Consider the following 17,027-nt stretch of genomic DNA (forward strand, 5'->3'; position numbering starts at 1 on the left):
CTCCATGCTGCTCCTTCCATATTTGTGGCAACTTCATTCAGTTGCTTAAACAAAAATAAATAAATAAAATCTTGAAATCATCTCGAACCCCTCTATTTCTCTAACATTCCCATATTTAATCCATCAGCAAATCGTGTCAGCTGAACCTTCAAATAATATCCACAATCCAACTGCTTCCTCCACCTCCATGACTGCCACTGAGGCCTGAACTGCCCTGACTCTTGCCTGGACAACTGCAGTACCTCCTAGCTGGGCTCTCTGCTTCTCTCACCTTCTGCAGTCTGTTCTCAGAAAAATTGGCCAAGGTGATCCTGTTAAAACTAAGTTGACTTCCAGTTCCATCCACGATGGAGTAAGCCTGTCTCTCCCATGGATTACAACTAAAAACTCTCAATAATATTTTTTTTCCCAAAAATAACTATCAGAGGACCCCCAAAAATAAACAAAAGCAAGTAGATCATGGCGAGAAAACAAAGCTTGTGGAAGTGGCCCATGTGTTTTTCCCATCTGTTCACATGGTTTTGAGCTGAGGGTGGGCCATAGTTGTGGAGCTGTGAGCCGTCAGCATGACCAGCTAAAACTTCAGTAGAAATTCCGTCTTTCTAACCAGAGAAAGCAGGAAAAGGGGCCCCAGGGGTGGAAGATGTGGAAGGGGAATTCTTATGTTTTTCTCTTTTCCCTCAAGGCTTTGCCTTAAGAACAGACCCCAGGAGTGGAGCTATGTGGCAGCAATCGCATGGGCGGCAAAACTCCAACAGAAACCTGATCTTTCTGGCTGACGGGAACCAAGAAAAGAGACCCCGATAAAGGGAAAGGCAGTGAGGAGGAAGGGATTCCTCTGTAAATCCTCTCAAGTTCTGGGCTCTCTCTTGAGCTGAACACTCATGAGACACCCAAGGCAGCAGGTCAAAGGCTTTGAGAACTGAGGTGAGATTTAAACCACTGCCCAAGTTTCAGACAAACTCCTAAGCACCATATACACAGGACAAACACAAAGCAGCAAACAAAGGCTTGAAAAACTGAACTTAAGTGTAGAACCATTGCCCACATAGGAGAGACAGAACTTGTAGCCTGAACTCTACTAAAACAAAACGCAACTGAAAATTCTCTAGAGGATTTGGCAGGACCAAGAGTCTATAAATCAGAATATTTAAAATGTCCAGTATATGAGCTAAAATTATTTTGACATTCAAGGGACCAGGAAAATGTAACCAATTCTCAAGGGGAAAGAAAGTCAACAGATGCCAATCCCAAGATGACACAAATGGTGAAATTATCACACAAAGACCTTAAAGCCCAATTATAACTCTGTTCCAGGAGATAAAGGAAAACACGTCTGAAGTGAATGAAAGTTTCTTATCAGAAAACAGAAACTATAAAAACAGAACCAAATGAAAACTTTAAAACTGAAAAATACTACATTAAAAAATTTTTAAATCATGGCAAAAAGGAGAGGACAAAAGAAAGAGTAAATAACTTGAATAGAAATTATCCACTCTGACCCAGCTGTAAAGAAGAAGGATCTCATACCCTTTGGGACAGTATGGAAGGACCTGGAGAATGTTATGCTAAGCGGAATAAGCCAGGCAGATAAAGAAAAATATCACATGATCTCACTTACATGTGGAATCTAAAGAACTTAATAAACTGATGAACAGAATAGATTCAATGACACGGAAGCATGGATCAGACTGACGAATGTCAGAGGGATGGAGGAGGGCAGATGGGTAGAGGGGGAGAGAGTAACCAAAGAACTTATATGCATATATGCACAACCCAAGGACATGGACAATGGTGGGGAGAGGGACTGGGGAAGGGGATGGGATGGGGTGGAATGGGTCATTGGGGAGAAAAAGGGACATTGTAATATTTTAAACAAAAATAATAAAAATATATAAATAAATAAATTATCCACTCTGAAGAATAAAGAGAAAAGAAAATTGGAAAATATTTTTTAAGCTACATAAAAATGACACATTACATCTAGGGTAACAATGTCAAATGACCACAGATTTCTCATCAGAAACCATGGAAGACAGAGGAGAGTGGCAGGACATTTTTAAGTGCTATCAACCTAGAATTCTTCTGACAAAGATATCTTTCAGGTCTGGGGAGGGGACAGGAGTGGGGATGAGGGGGTCAACGGGGGGGGGAGGGGCTTCTGTAATACTTTCAACAATAAAGATAAATTACATATATGTATGTATATATCTTCAGAAGTGAATGCACAAGAGAAAAAAAGACATTCTCAAGTGAAGGAAAACTAAGAGAATTTGTCACCTGCAGACCTACTCTAAAAAGAAGGCAAAAGTTCTTCAGAATGAAGCAAAATGATACTGGAGGAAAACAATGGGCCTCTTGCCTCATTTGTAAAAATGGGAAAATATGTTCTAAGTCAAAAAGTTTTTGTGGAGATTACATGCCATGACATAACTAAAGTGCTTAGCGCTTAGCCTGGCACACACTGGGTACACGATAAATTATTGCAATTGTTTTGATGATGGGGGGGTCTAGTTTTATTACTAATGGGGAATAGCTTTGTTCGGCAGCTCAGCCACTCCAGTGCCAAGCGCAGGTGGATGCTGCAGTGTCAGTGGACTGTTTCCAGCGTCTGCATCCAAGTAGCTGAACCTTGAGTCGCACACAGGCAGGCAGCTGCCGGGCCCTTCCTGCTCCTGCAGCCAGGACTGTGCCTCTGCCCTGCCAGCTGTGGGGGTTTGCTGCCCTCTGCTGGCCGCCAGCTTCCAAGGTGCCACTGCACAGGGCATTTTCAAAGCAAAGTATTTGGTGATTTGACATTGTTGCAGGAAAGGGGAGCTTAGAGTCTTTTAAAATGATTTTTTCTTCCAAAATTGTGTCTAGAGCACAAATGTTACAGCAATGAATAGTAACTTCAAGAAAGAAATCCACACCTTGTCTCAGCACTAAATTTATAAAAATATTTTTCTTTCTTCAATAATAAATTAAACTTAGCTCATTGTAATGTTCTTACATTACTCTATAAACCTTTTATTTCTTTAACTTTTCGATTCTTTTGTAATAACACTTAGCTTAAAATACAAACACATTGTGCAGCTGTACAAAAAATATTTTCTTTCTCTATCCTTATTCTACAAGCTCTTTTTCTACTTTTAAAATTTTTTATCTTTTTTTATTAAAAACTACGACACGAACACACACATTAGCCTAGGTCTACAGAGGGTCAGCATCATCAATATCACCGTCTCCCACTCCACATCTTGCCCCCTGGAAGGTCTTCAGGTGCAGTAACACGGATGGAGCTGTCATCTCCTGTGATGACAAGGCCTTCCTCAGGAACACCTCCTGGGGGACCTGCCTAAGGCTTGTCTTGAAGTGTGATTCTTTCCAGAAGTATGTCCGTGGTGATTCGCTTGGTTCGTGTCTATTTTTAATCACAGATTTACTTGCAAGGGAATAATGCACCGTGACTGTTCCTCTGTATTGATGAAAACCTTTCGGTGTTGGGGTCTATGTTTTCAAACTTTTCTCGGAGCTCGCTGACGCCTGCTAACGCCTTCACTGTGAGTGCTCTTGGGGATTCTTTTTCTTCCCCTGCAGTTTCCTTTTCTCTTGCTTTTCCTTCAGCTATGCGTGCCTGTTCCAGTTCCAACAACTTCTCATTAGTCAGTTCCTCAAGAACCACCTCTAGGAGCTCCTCAACGTCTTTGTCATCCACACTCAGGGTAAAGTTGTTTGCCATCTCAGCAAATGTTGATTTTGCAACCTTTGCACTATGACATTACAATGGCTACAGTGTCACTTGGCAATAGGAATTTTTCCGCTCCATTATAATTTTATGGGACCACCACCATGTTTGTGGTCCATCACTGACCAAAACATTGTTATGCGGCACATGACTATAGTTCAGTCCCCCAGAACCAAGATCCCAGGGAACTCCTTAGCCATGCCAGGAAAGACACCTGGGAGACCTGATTCCCACAGAGGCACCGTGTATCTTCCAAGCACAGGCCATAGGGGTCTGGCTCAAATGACCATCCCCACTCCCCATCAAGTAGCTGATAGCATCAACTCTCAGTTTTAGATAGCTGTTTTCCTCCTAAGTCTCAGCACCAGGAGTTGGTGTTGATTTAAACACAGAGTAAAAGTGTGGAGAAGATCAGCAGAGATGATGGGCGATGCCGTGTGGGCAGCCACCAAGGTCCTGTTCAGGACATGCCTTTTCCGTAGGGAGCCAGTCAGGGTCAATTCCGGGGAACCAGCCAACCAGGGAAGACAGTGAGATGATCCATGAGAGCCCAGCCAGATACAAATCCAGAGTCGCAAGGGTCAACGAGGCAGAAACAGAAGGTATTTGCACTCCCTTATCTTTGGACAGATCCAGAAAGCTTTTCCAGAAGCAGGGGGGTTTTAAGCACAGTAGAGGTGGCAGAAGGGAAGGCAGGTAGTGAGCCCCTGGAGTGGGGAAGAGCAAGCACTCCCCCAACATGCATCACAGCTTAGGTAACTTGCAGGAGGTGGAGGGCTCCTCCGAGATGAGTGCCCATGGGAATGATAATGCTTCTGGGGAAACCCCAGGAGACGGGCTGCAAGAGTGGAGCAGATTCTGAAACACTGAATGGGCAGAGTTGCCTGGGGCTCCAGGATGGGGACAAGAAGCTCTCTCACCCAATTAACTCTCGAAGGCTTCTTGGAAGAGGTGACTTCTTGGGAGCATTTTAAATATAGGGAGGACATGGGTTCTTGAGTGGACATTCCTGACATTGGGTGTGAATTTCAAAAAGTATGGGGACAGCAGAGTACAAGACCAAAAGGGTGATGAATGACAGCACCCAAGACAAGAGGGTGTGGAAAGGGATAATTGGAGTTACCTGGGGAACCCCTGAAAGGACACTGTATGAACTGCCTGCTGAGACAGGGAGGAGGAGGAATCACAGCCTCCCTCTGACTAGTTCACAGAGGCTTCCTGGAAGAGGTGGCTGGCAGTTCTGGACATTCCAGGCAAAGTGTAACCAGGGAGAATGCTTGGGGTACGGGGAGCAAATAGGGCACGGTGGGCAGTAAGTGAGAAGGAGGCCAGGGAAGGGAGGTCCGGCTCCCATGCCAGCACAGGACAAGGATCTGGTCCTACTGAGCAGAGGTGGTGGGTGATGGGCAGAGATGGGCATGGAGCAGTAGGTTGTATGCCCCTCCCTTGGGTAGTCATATGGCAAAGGCCTATGCGCCTTGGTCCAGGGCAGCTGTGTCAGACTGGTCTGGCCTGTGAGTTTCTCACTTGCCCTGAAAAACCTGGTAACAGCTGCATGAAACCCTAACCTCCCTCTTCGGCCCAACCCTTCCAATCCAAAGTGCCAGCCAGCCAGCCACCCTGAGCATCCCCCACAGCCCTGGTCTCAGCTGCCATCTGCAGTGATACAAACTTTACCCAGTGCCCATGAGTATATCCTTGTGCCTGGTTGGGCCTGCCCTCACTCCAGACCTACCTACTCAGGTGCCCACACCATTGTTCTAGAGAGTTCTGCTGCTCTTGTATGGGTAATCATTTCTGAAAGCAATGGGGCTCCTGAGTCCCCTAGCTCCCCTGTCCCATCCTCAGTCCTCAATGCCCAGGCCCAATTCTGGATGGAGGTTTGGGAGGGGGGGTTGTGTGTTGGGAGCATATGGGAGCAGCTGACATGGGAGCCACCCTACCCAGGTGCCTCCAAGAAGAAGCAGAAATGAGTCTGCTTCCATCCTCTCCAATAAGCTGAAGGATAGCAGAGGCTCATAGTTGAGAGAAGAGGGTGAGGTTTTATGGGCTGTTGAGGCTGGCTGAGCAGGAGGCCCACCTATTCTCTGCTTCCCACACTCAGCCACCACCCTCCTCCCACTTTCAAAGAGCTGAATTCCTCTTGGCCCTTCCCACATCAGCTGCTGGTCTACACAACTGTCAGCCAGAGAGCTCACTGTCCAAGCCACCAGAATACACCCTTGGACCCAGGCCAGCAGAACCCCCGCTGAGGGGTGGAGGTTGGGAAACCATCCCCTGTGCTCTCCAATATAGCTTTCAGTCTCCACCCCCAGACTCCACCCCAAATTTTTATACTAATGAAATCAGGTTAAAGAAAACATGAAAGGCAGCCTTGGAATGGTAAAGAAGTCATAAATACGCAGAGGAGGTGAAGACCGTGGGTGGGGCAAGGAACAGGCCCAGTCTCTGATGGGGGTGGGGTGCAGGGGGTTGGGGGGTTACTTCTGATAGGAAGCCAGAGTCCCTTTCCTTTATGCAGAGTTTTCTGGTACTTGAAGCACATTCTTGTGTATTATCCACTTAATCCTCCCAACAACCCTGGAAGGTAAGGGTGAATTCCACATCACCCAAGGAAATGGAGGCTCAGAGAGGTTAAGAATTTCCCAAAGCCACACAGCTAGAAAGGGTCCAAGTTTGAACCAGGTTTTCCAACCTTGATTCCATTGCCCAGGTTGCTCAATCCAAGCAGCTTTCCCATGGATGACTATGCCTTGAAGATCATCTGGGGCCACAGTGAGGTGACCTGCTCCCCCACCAGCTGCCTGAGATCTTTCTGCCCTGCTCGGAAGAACAGGTGTGGAAGCGGAGACAGAAACCAATCAGCCTGGTCCTGAGAGACCTGTGCTGGGCCCAGCTATAGAGATGAGGGCAGACCCGGTGCAGAATGTCATGCATTTGAGGGAAGACTCAGGAAAAGGTGGCGTGGTGATAGTGTCTGGTTCTGGAAGGTTCACTGGAGGGACTGTCACCCTCAGAGGAATTTCATCAGCTTTTTTTCCTGAAGCTCCTAACACCTCTGGTGTCTAGCTATCCTCCCTAGGGGCAGGGACCATAGCCCCCAGGTCTGTGCTCACTAAACATTAAAAGAATAGTAGTCATTTTTCTGGTAAGTGGCCCCAGGACACAGGGAAGCGGGGAAGTTAGGAGCCAGGATCCCAGAGCGCCCAGGAGCCAGCATCCTTAGATAAGAAGAGCCACCTTCCCACCCAGTGGTCTCTAAATGTTCCTCTAAGGGTGACCATTCTGGGGCTGACGAACAGCATGAGTACCTCCTCTGGCTGGTGGTCTTGGAAGACAGACTCGAAGGAACTGTTTCTTCTCCAACAGCCAAGGGAAGGTGCCCAGAGCAAGTTCAGAGCAGCCAGGTTATCCCAGGTTAGGGCTCTGCCTCCTTCAGCCAAGAGGGAGAAAGTGGCTAAAGGGGAGGCTCCCCATTACCCGCAAGTGGCTGTTATTGAGGCCACCGAGAGTTAAGTGGTTTGCAGTTTTGCTGGGTGAGAAATGAAGACTTTGAAGCAGAATCTTCTGGATTGGAATCCAGAAGGTTCTACGAGACCGGCCACCCCACCCCTCTGTCCTGTAGGGAGCATGGTCAGAATGGCCCCTCTGTCCTGAACCACCTTCGGGCACTGCTGCCCGGGTGGGTTTGGATTCTCTGAACTACTGGACCCTGAAACACAGCGATATACTTGACAACGACTATTGCGTGGAACCGGGAGGAGCAAGGTTCTAACCGCTTGTAGTCTCACCCAGTCCGGGACCCTAGAACTTCCCCCTGAGACAGTGGCTCCTGCCTCTCCCCCAAATCGGCCACCTCAGACTGTTGTGGAGTTCAAATTTATCTCCAGGTGTGGGCTGAGCCATCTCACGGGGAGAACATGAGAAAATTAATTACTTGACGTAGGTGAACGAGCTTTGAAGATGAAAAGTGCAAGCGCGCAGGCTTCCTAATAACATCTTGAGTCCTTCGCGGAGCCCTTGAGTCGCCGCCGAGCTCAACTTTAAGACGAGTCTCTGGGGAGTTGCTGGCAAACTCCCCAAGCCCATAAACAACATAAAATGCCTTTTCACTACTTTTATGCAGCCAACCCTAGCTCTCCCCACCAATAAAAGGGCCAGGAAGGATCAGAGAGGCCAGAAGGGAGTTAAGCACCGCACGCGGCAGCCCTGGAAGAGTCCCCCCGCGCTCAGACCCACACCATGTCCTGCCGCTCCTACCGGATCAGCCCAGGATGTGGGGTCACCAGGACCTTCAGCTCCTGCTCGGCCGTGGCCCCCAAAACCGGCAGCCGCTGCTGCATCACCGCCGCCCCTTACCGGGGGGTGTCCTGCTACCGGGGGCTGACGGGGGGCTTCGGCAGCCGCAGCCTCTCTCACCTGGGCGCCTGCGGGCCCCGCATGGCTGTGGGCGGCTTCCGGCCCGGCTCCTGCGGCCGCAGCTTCGGATACCGCTCGGGCGGCGTGTGCGGGCCCAGCCCGCCCTGCATCACCACCGTGTCGGTCAACGAGAGCCTGCTCACGCCCCTCAACCTGGAGATCGACCCCGACGCGCAGTGCGTGAAGCATGAGGAGAAAGAGCAGATCAAGTGTCTCAACAACAGGTTCGCCGCCTTCATCGACAAGGTCAGTGAGGCCCGGATGGTCCGGAGAAGGCTCCAGCCCTGCCCTCCCTCGGGAAGGGCCTGGTCTGCTGGGGACACAGCCTGGCAGCCAGGTTCGAGACATCAGAGGGAGAGAAACGCAACCATCGTAGGCAGCAGGATAGGCTTGCACTGTTTAATTCCAGCGAAGTGTATCGGGGGCCCCGAGCGGTCCGGAAATCAAGCCTGTGGTCTAAACTGTCTGTGTGCTTTCCGGAGACACCGTGGGAGCATCGGCCCTGCCCCTGAAAAACCAGACTGGGCCCTGGGTGTTGGAAAAGTGGGAGCGAATGGGGAGAGCAAAAGGCACATGGCTCATGGCCAAGGCAGCACAGGAAGTGATAGACACTGCTGGGGGCCATGCTGCCTGCCCCATCCTTGCTCTGCCCCTCAGCGGTGTGAGACCTCAGGCGAGCTGTGTGTCTGGATAACACGACCAGCCTCAAATGGGGGTTGTGAGGATTAATGGGTTCATGCATGAAAAATGTGGGCACATAGTAAGTGCTCAATAAATGTTAGCTGTTAGTATTATTTTCCAAGGACAGTGGTGAGTAGCAAGGAGGTCTGACAGTTAATCAGCCAGGCTTGGCAGTCTCTTTCACGCATGGAAGGCTGGGACTATGGAGGGGAAGGCAGTCAGGCTGGTGAGAGGAGGCCCAACAGCACAGTGTGATAAATGCCGCACTGCTGTGAGGCTGCCTCCCAAAAAGGCCACCTCTGCACCTCCCTTCATATTGGCTCCTCCAGTGTCCATGATGCCTCACTCTGGTGGAATAAACAGGACCAGGCTCTGGGATCTAGGATCAGGGGCTCTGGGGGCAACAGGGGTGACCTTCCTGTTCTCATTTTCTCTGTAGTGATCTTAGTTAATCCTCAAAATGACCCAGTGGGGTGTATTATTACCTCCATTTTTTTGAATAACAAATTGAAGCTGAGAGAATTTAGATGAGTTGCTTAGACAAACTGTGGTGGGCAGGTGAAAGGGGGCTCAAGGGACAGCAGATCCTGACTCCATCAATGTGTGACAATAAGCTAGTCATCGCACACCAAGTTCAGTTTCCCCAACTGCGTGTTGAGGGAAATAACATCTCCCCACCCAAAAGATTGTAAGAATTGAATGAAGTAGATAGATAGATGTAGATAGATATAGATATAGATGATATAGATATAGATACAGATATAAAGATATAAATGATATAGGTATAGATGTAGATATAGATACAGATGATATAGACATAGATGGATGTGTGTATGTGTATCTTAGCACAGGCCCTGGCACCACATAATAAATATTCAATAAATGTTGCATAAATGATTAAGTGAATTATAATAATTGTTAATTATAGTGATGACAGTAATAGTTAAACTAGTGAAGCACTTACTATGTGTCAGGGACTGTTCTAAGCACTTGACATGCATTAACTTGTTCAATCTTCACAACTTGAAGGAAGGTACTATTATCATCTCTGTTTTAGACATGAGAAAACCAAGCACCAAGAAGTCAGACAACTTGCCGGCTTAGCGTGGCAGAACTGGGGCTTGAACCAGACTTTTAGTTTCAAACCTGGGTGCTTTCCCTCACTCTCACACTGTCTCCCTGTGGGGCTGAGAGTCAAGGCCCTTGAGTTGCAGACGTTCAACTCCACGGCTCAGCTCGTGGCTGGCCCTGGCTTTTCAGGGAGCATTAGGGCAAAGCAAGCTCTGTGGGCCATGCACCCCGCCCCTAGGTTCCCCACTGAGTCTCTTTTCCCATCCCTGGGTGCAGGTGCGCTTCCTGGAGCAGCAGAACAAGCTGCTGGAGACCAAGTGGCAGTACTACCAGAACCAGCGCTGCTGCGAGAGCAACCTGGAGCCGCTGTTCAATGGCTACATCGAGACGCTGAGGCGGGAGGCCGAGTGCGTGGAGGCCGACAGCGGGAGGCTGGCCTCAGAGCTCAACCACGTGCAGGAGGTGCTGGAGGGCTACAAGAAGAAGTGAGTGCACCAGGAAGGGGGAGACGGGGAGAGGAAGGCTCCGCTCACACCTGGAAGCAGCTTCTCTAAGATTCAACAGGAGCTACCTGGAACCCCAGGGAATGTCCAGGACAGACCTAGGCTTCTTTGGATTCTTTGGCTCCACCTCCACCCCGGGAGGTCTTGTGGGTCTTAGAGCATTTTCAGTGGAGTGAGGAAAGGAATCCCATGGAGTTCTGCAGCTATCTTTGTTCCTGACCCTCCCGGCTCACCTGTATGACACAGGCTCTGTGCTCTCCCTGCCCAGGGCATTAGCTCTCTCTGGATCTAGGGTGCACAGATGATTCTAGACTTGGGGATAGAGTGTGCTCCCCTGATCTCAACCCACAAGCAGAGAACTGTGGTGAAATAAGCCAGGCTGGCACAAGGGCTAGCCTGTGACTAACACACAAATAGAACAATATAACATTTGCAGGGGGTTAATCCCTTTTGGTCCCCAAAAGAGCTTGCCTGGGAACTGGTATGGTATCCAAGTGCCAGCCCCTCAGCTCTGTCCCTTCTGTTCCCCACACTCAGGTATGAAGAGGAGGTGGCTCTGAGAGCCACGGCAGAGAACGAGTTCGTGGTTCTGAAGAAGGTGAGGGGACTGGCCACAGGGCAGGGAGGGAGGGGGACCCACCTGCACAACCTCCAACGGGGGGCGCCGTCACCACACTGACCCCGGAGGCGCCTTCCTTCCTTGGTTCTCCTTCCACACGCGCGCCCCTCCTCCTCTCTCCACCACCAGGACGTGGACTGTGCCTACCTGCGGAAATCAGACCTGGAGGCCAACGTGGAGGCCCTGGTGGAGGAGTCTAGCTTCCTGAAGCGCCTCTATGACGAGGTGAGGGGGTCCTGCCAACCAGCAGGGGCAGTAGAGGAGAGGTGTGGAGACCTAGGGGAGAGGGGAGAGGGTGCGTTGTGTGCATGTGTTTGCCCCATGTTTGATATAAGTGTGTAAAGAACATGTACACACAAGCAAAACGGGAGTGGTGTGTGGCCACCTCAGACATGTGTATGTATGTGCTGAGTTGAGAGCCCAGCATAGGTGTTTGAGGACTGGATCGTGTGTGGTCGGCTTCTCTGTGTCTGTGAGCACCTCTGTGTGTTGCAGAGTCTGTGCCTGTGTGTGGTCTGTGCACATGTCAGTCTACACATTTATATAAAAGTACATATGTAGAGGTGGGGATCAAGGTGGGTTTCTAATTAGAGAGGGGTCTTAATTAATGGACAAATCACTAATTCTGGCATTGAAACCCTAGTTTTCTTGCCAGGTGACTCTGAGTTAGGCCTTTTTCATATGCTGGGTCTCAGTTTTCCTATTTGTTAAGTCAGAGGCTATCCCAGCTGGCCTCTAGGGCCCTTTCCAGCTTTATTGTTTGATGATGTGCCTGTGTGTGGATGAAAGTGGTGGGAACATGAGTAGCAGGAGTCATGTAGCGTTTATGACCAGTGCCTCCTCCAGAGAGTGGGTACTGCCCCAGGGGTGGAGCACAAGACCCAGATCTGGCAACAAAACCAAATGCATTGGCTGTTGGTCCCCCAGGAGCTCCAGATTCTCCACGCTCACATCTCAGACACCTCAGTCATTGTCAAGATGGACAACAGCCGGGACCTGAACATGGACTGCGTCGTGGCCGAGATCAAGGCCCAATACGACGATGTAGCCAGCCGCAGCCGGGCTGAGGCCGAGTCCTGGTACCGCACCAAGGTCAGTGGCACAGGACACCTGCCTTCTAGACATGCCAGTGGGAAGGATGTGAGGTATATATTAGAAAAGGATTCTTTTGTCTGGGGATTCTGATCTTAGGATGGTAAGAGAAGGCCAGACAGCTCTCAGGTTGAGGTAGCAGGGCAGGGCTGCCACGGATGGCTGCAGAGGCTGAGCACTGTACAACCTGCACTGTCATCGGTGGGTAGGATGTCTCATCCTGAGCCTCAGGAGCCTCTCTGCTTCCCCCCAGTGTGAGGAGATGAAGGCCACAGTGATCCGTCATGGGGAGACCCTGCGCCGCACCAAGGAGGAGATCAATGAGCTGAACCGCATGATCCAGAGGTTGACCGCCGAGATTGAGAATGCCAAGTGCCAGGTGGGGTGTGGGGAGCACTCAGATACCCAGCACAGGCAGACTGCAGCACCAGGCCCTTTGCCCTCCTGACCCCAATCAGGCCCCACGGTGTACAAGTGACCCAGAGAGTGGGACAGGGCTCTACCACATCACACAACACTTGAGCTGGGATGAGCCATATCACTGATGACCCCCTTCTTGGCCATCCCCTCACCACCACCAAGGAGAGATGGTGAAAAGCTTACCTCCTTCGTCTCTACATCCAGTTAACTACCTTGTCTTAGGGAGTTAACCTGCCTTCTCTCTGGGACCCTCCTCTCCTTGTCCTAGTCCATCAGCTTGGGTGAACCAAGCTGTGTCTTTCCTCTCTCATCCTATCTTCACATCTTCCCCATAGCGGGCCAAGCTGGAGGCTGCTGTAGCCGAGGCAGAGCAGCAGGGTGAGGCGGCCATCAGCGACGCCCGCTGCAAGCTGGCTGAGCTGGAGGCTGCCCTGCAGAAGGCCAAGCAGGACATGGCCTGCCTGCTCAAGGAGTACCAGGAGGTGATGAACTCCAAGCTGGGCCTGGACATCGAGATTGCCACCTACAGGCGCCTGCTGGAGGGCGAGGAGCACAGGTGGGACTAAGGAGGACCTTGTGGGGTACAGGAGGTAGGGATCCTGGTCCTCTGGGAGTGAATTTCCTTAAGCCCAAATGTGAGCTACATCTCCGTCCACTGCTAGTACAGGTCAAGTTTCAATAATAATAATTATCAAATGCGTATTATGTGTTCAGCCTGTGCTAAGTGTTCACTGTAACCCTCACAATTCGATGAGGTAGGTATCATTTTTTCCCCACCCAAAGGTAAGGAATAAGGCTCAGTGTTCAGTGACTTTCTGGCAGCCGCACAGTTAATAAGTGCAATAGCTGGGACCTGCACCCAAGTCCTGTGCCCCCAAAATCCATTGTCTTTGAGTAGCTTCCTACAGGAGGCTGCAGCTTGGCCTGCAGGCAGGCTTGCGTATTTTAAGGACAATGCACTCTATATGTATGCGCGTAATAGCTCTTCATTGACCACAAAGCCCTTTCACACACTGGTGCATGTGATTCAGCTGCTTTCTGTGAGCCCGATCATACTATCCAGCATGGGCTTGGTCTTTCAGATTGGAAGCAATGGGCAGAGTTTACAATCTCACCCACCTCTGCTGAAACTCACAACGCCTTGTCTCCGTGGTCAGAGGACGGTTAAAGAAAGAAAGAAAGAAAGCCTTAAATGCAGGCTTGGGGGGAAGCCCTTCTGCTTCTGGGGGTAGGATCTGTACACAGGACGGCCCTCTCTGTCCCCAAGCAGCAATCATCTCAAGGAATCCTGCTCAGTGTCCGGAGTTAACAGTTTTCTTTTTCTATAGGCTGTGTGAAGGTGTGGGCGCCGTGAATGTTTGTAAGTATCTGCTGGAAACCCCCTAGAAAAGGGCTTTGTTGATGAGCAAAGCTGAACCCTACAGCCAAACCCACTGAACCTGGAATGCTCCCTGACTGGGAGGCAGCCATTCATCCTCTGCTGGCGTCTCACTGGGGCACGAAAGGGTTTATAGGGAAAGCAGGGGTGAGCGCCCTCCCTGGGATCCATGTGAACAGCAGGCCCATAGAAATGGGGCTAGGCAGCTTCGCCCCTCTGGGTTCCCAGGGTCCCCTCGCCCTTCTTGCCCCAGTTCCCTAGGAAGACTGAGATGCTGAGAGGAACAGGCTTGGGTTATTAACCACTAAAACCTTTTGAGGAGGAAGCTCCTGCCATGCAGAAGCCAATTAGGGCCCGCCCCGGGGTTGGAGATATCATGGAGGGCCACTTATCCCAGTGTGTCCCTTCTTCCCACAGGCGTCAGCAGCTCCCGAGGCGGAGTCACCTGTGGGGGCCTCACATGCAGCATCACCCCTGGGCGCCAGATTGTCTCTGGCCCGGTGGCCACTGGGGGCAGCATCACTGTGATGGCACCTGACTCCTGCTCCCCCTGCCAGCCCCGCCCCTCCAGCTTCAGCTGCGGGAGCAGCCGGTCGGTCCGCTTTGCGTAGAGTCTGGGGCCCACTGCGTCCATTTGTGCACAGATGGTGTGTGAATGAAAATGTGTGCTTGCTTCTGGAATCTTCCAAGTGTTCCCACAGAGGGACAGACCCTGGGGCCGCTCCGCCACCTTCTCTTTTTAGGGAGTTGTTTCCTGGTTCTCTTGGCTTTAGTTAGAGAGTCTTTCCCAGCCCTTCACTTAAGTCCAGTTTGACTCAGAAATACCCGTGGCCAATTTGTGTTGCTCATCAAGTTCTCTGGGACATTACCAGTCACCCAAGGTGGCTGGGCATCATGGGAGCTTGGCTTTTCCCTGGGACAAGAAATAATTCTAACCATCCTCAGGTCTCCCACAACCTGAGAATCAGAGAGAAGTCCTCCCTATGCTCTCAACCGCCCCCCCCCACACACACACACATACACACACACCCTGCTGTTCCCTCTCCTGGTTGGGAAGGTCTCTGCAGGGAGCACCTGCCCCATGGTCATTTTTGTGTGTTATGCTTGTCTCTCTGACTGACTGCCTTCCTCTGTGTTAACCTGTTCCAGCCAGACTCCTCCTGTGACCTCCCGAGAGGCCCATTATGGGAAGGAAAATCCTTTTGACTTTGGACAAGTATTGCTATTCAATGCACCTTATACATTTCAAAGAAAACTCCATGGTTGCTCCAGATCTCCCCCTGCCCTGCAGGAGGGGTCTGTCCAACATGGAGCGGGTGGGATGGAGAAGGTTAGGCCACTTCCTGGGTCTCCCGCTTGTTATGACTGTCTGTGGGTGGCTTGCCTTCTGGGTTTTCTCAATCGGTGTTTCAATAAATGCTGCTGCGATGCAAGGACATGTGGTCTTATGAACATAGTATGCGCCCCCCAACAGTCAGACTCTCAGCTCCCTTTTATCCCATCTCCATCTGGCCAGTCCTTTCCACCACCACCCATGCAGTGTTTCCCCATTTCCCCAGTGATTCTGCCTCTTCCTGTCCACTTCCATGGCCTGATTTCAACCACAGCTCCAGCTCCCCTCCATGACCTCTTTCTCCTTGACCATACCCCACAGAAACCAAGCAGCCAGAATCCCATCCCAAACTCATCACTCTCACCCTTCCTGCCTGGTTCCAACCAGTTCCCAGCCTATGTGTGTGCTCCTTATGCCAAATGCAGGCTCCCTCCATCTTCTCCTTTCCACCTGCTCCCCAGCCCTACACAACCTCTCCACCCAGTGCTGATCTTACTAGATGCGGGCTCCACCTAAAGGAGACAAGTCTACCCTCTGGGGCACCAAGGACCAGCCCACATGGGCACATAGGCCATCCCCCACACCCCTCCTCCTGTTTGCCTTTGCTCATTGCTCTCTCTATTCTCCCTCCCCACCCTCACTCTCACACGCACACATCCCCCTCCCTCTGCACCACAGTGTCCAAACTCTTGAGGATCTCTAGTTCTGTCTTGGTGGCTCAGACAAGGGATGTCATTGGGTCTGTCTGGAGCCTATGTCAAACTGGAAGTTCCTTGAGGGCAAGGTATGTCTCCTTCTGGCTCTGACCCCAAACTAGTCCTAGGATATGGGTCCAGGGATTCAGGCCTGGGATGGTTGGATGAACACAGGCAGCTGGTAGAACAGGAGTTATAGACATCAGCCCTCTTGGACTCACCTCCAGTTATCCACTGGAGGTGAGTCCAAGATTGGCTGTCACTATTCCACAGAGATGTTCACTTGCCAGCCCCTTCTGCTGCCCCATCCTCCAGCCTTTCTCTGGAAGAAGTTAAGGCCCTGTGCATTCTGATGAAACCTTACTTCAGGCCCAAAGGGTTGCAACTCCACTGGAGACAGTAGCCTCTTCCAAGTGCTCAGGCTGCTGCTGTTTGAGGTTTGCCAGCTGGCACCAGGCTGGCTTTCTCCAAGTTTTTTGCCTGCTCCTCTCCTGTCTCCCACCTGTCTGGGCCTTGAGGACATGGTCATAGTCACAATAGGCCACCACTTCGCTTAGGGCACCTCATTCATCCACAGGAAAGGATAAATCTCAGGGGCTGAGAAGTCAGGAGATCAAAAGTTGAACATTAACTCTGTCATGTCTCAGGGACACCTTGGGCAAGAAGTGGCCTCCATGCTCTGGTCATCAGCCTGGGTACCTGTGAGATGAGCCCTTTCCAGCCCTGTGACCCCCTGTGGTTCTGGGTTGCTAGAGTAAATCTGTGCTTGGGGAAAACACCTCGATGTTACCATAGGTCTGGGCCAAGCATAACTAAAATGGCACCATGCATTAAAAAGTCAAACCACCAGGAGCTTAGAGATATTAATAAGATTTTAATAAGTTTCCATGCTTTGTGTGCAAAGACCAGTCAACTGGTCAGTCAGCCAGAGGTGCCATTGGTTTGAAGATGAAACTTCTCCTGCAGCGGTCCTTGTAGCCAACAGCAAAATGCAACGTAAACTCTTCTGGTTCAAAGGATTCTGGGGCTCCCACAGCCCTCTCCTGATAAAGAAGCTATTCCCCGTGGAAAGCAAAGAGTGCAATTCAG

The 17,027-nt window shown here is 50.7% G+C and overlaps 1 protein-coding gene across 3 annotated transcripts; it reads left to right on the top strand.

Moving 5' to 3' along the window:
- Positions 1–7,969: 7,969 nt before the first annotated feature.
- KRT85 (keratin 85) lies at positions 7,970–14,521 on the top strand. Of its 3 annotated transcripts, none has more exons than XM_087813914.1 (9): positions 7,970–8,392; positions 10,175–10,383; positions 10,939–10,999; positions 11,150–11,245; positions 11,948–12,112; positions 12,366–12,491; positions 12,868–13,088; positions 13,861–13,896; positions 14,335–14,521. In XM_087813914.1, exons 1-9 carry the CDS (start codon positions 7,970–7,972, stop codon positions 14,519–14,521), a joined length of 1,524 nt encoding a protein of 507 aa, XP_087670040.1. The 3 variants fall into 3 exon arrangements, with proteins under 3 accessions (XP_087670040.1, XP_016056804.2, XP_016056805.2); XM_016201318.2 differs by having other exon boundaries at positions 13,861–13,892; positions 14,328–14,521; XM_016201319.2 differs by lacking the exons at positions 7,970–8,392; positions 10,175–10,383; positions 10,939–10,999 and adding an exon at positions 10,885–10,938 and having other exon boundaries at positions 13,861–13,892; positions 14,328–14,521.
- The last annotated feature ends 2,506 nt before the right edge of the window (positions 14,522–17,027 follow it).

This window comes from Miniopterus natalensis, chromosome 2 (genome assembly GCF_054644295.1).
Source record: "Miniopterus natalensis isolate mMinNat1 chromosome 2, mMinNat1.hap1, whole genome shotgun sequence".
Taxonomy (NCBI): Eukaryota; Metazoa; Chordata; class Mammalia; order Chiroptera; family Miniopteridae; genus Miniopterus; species Miniopterus natalensis.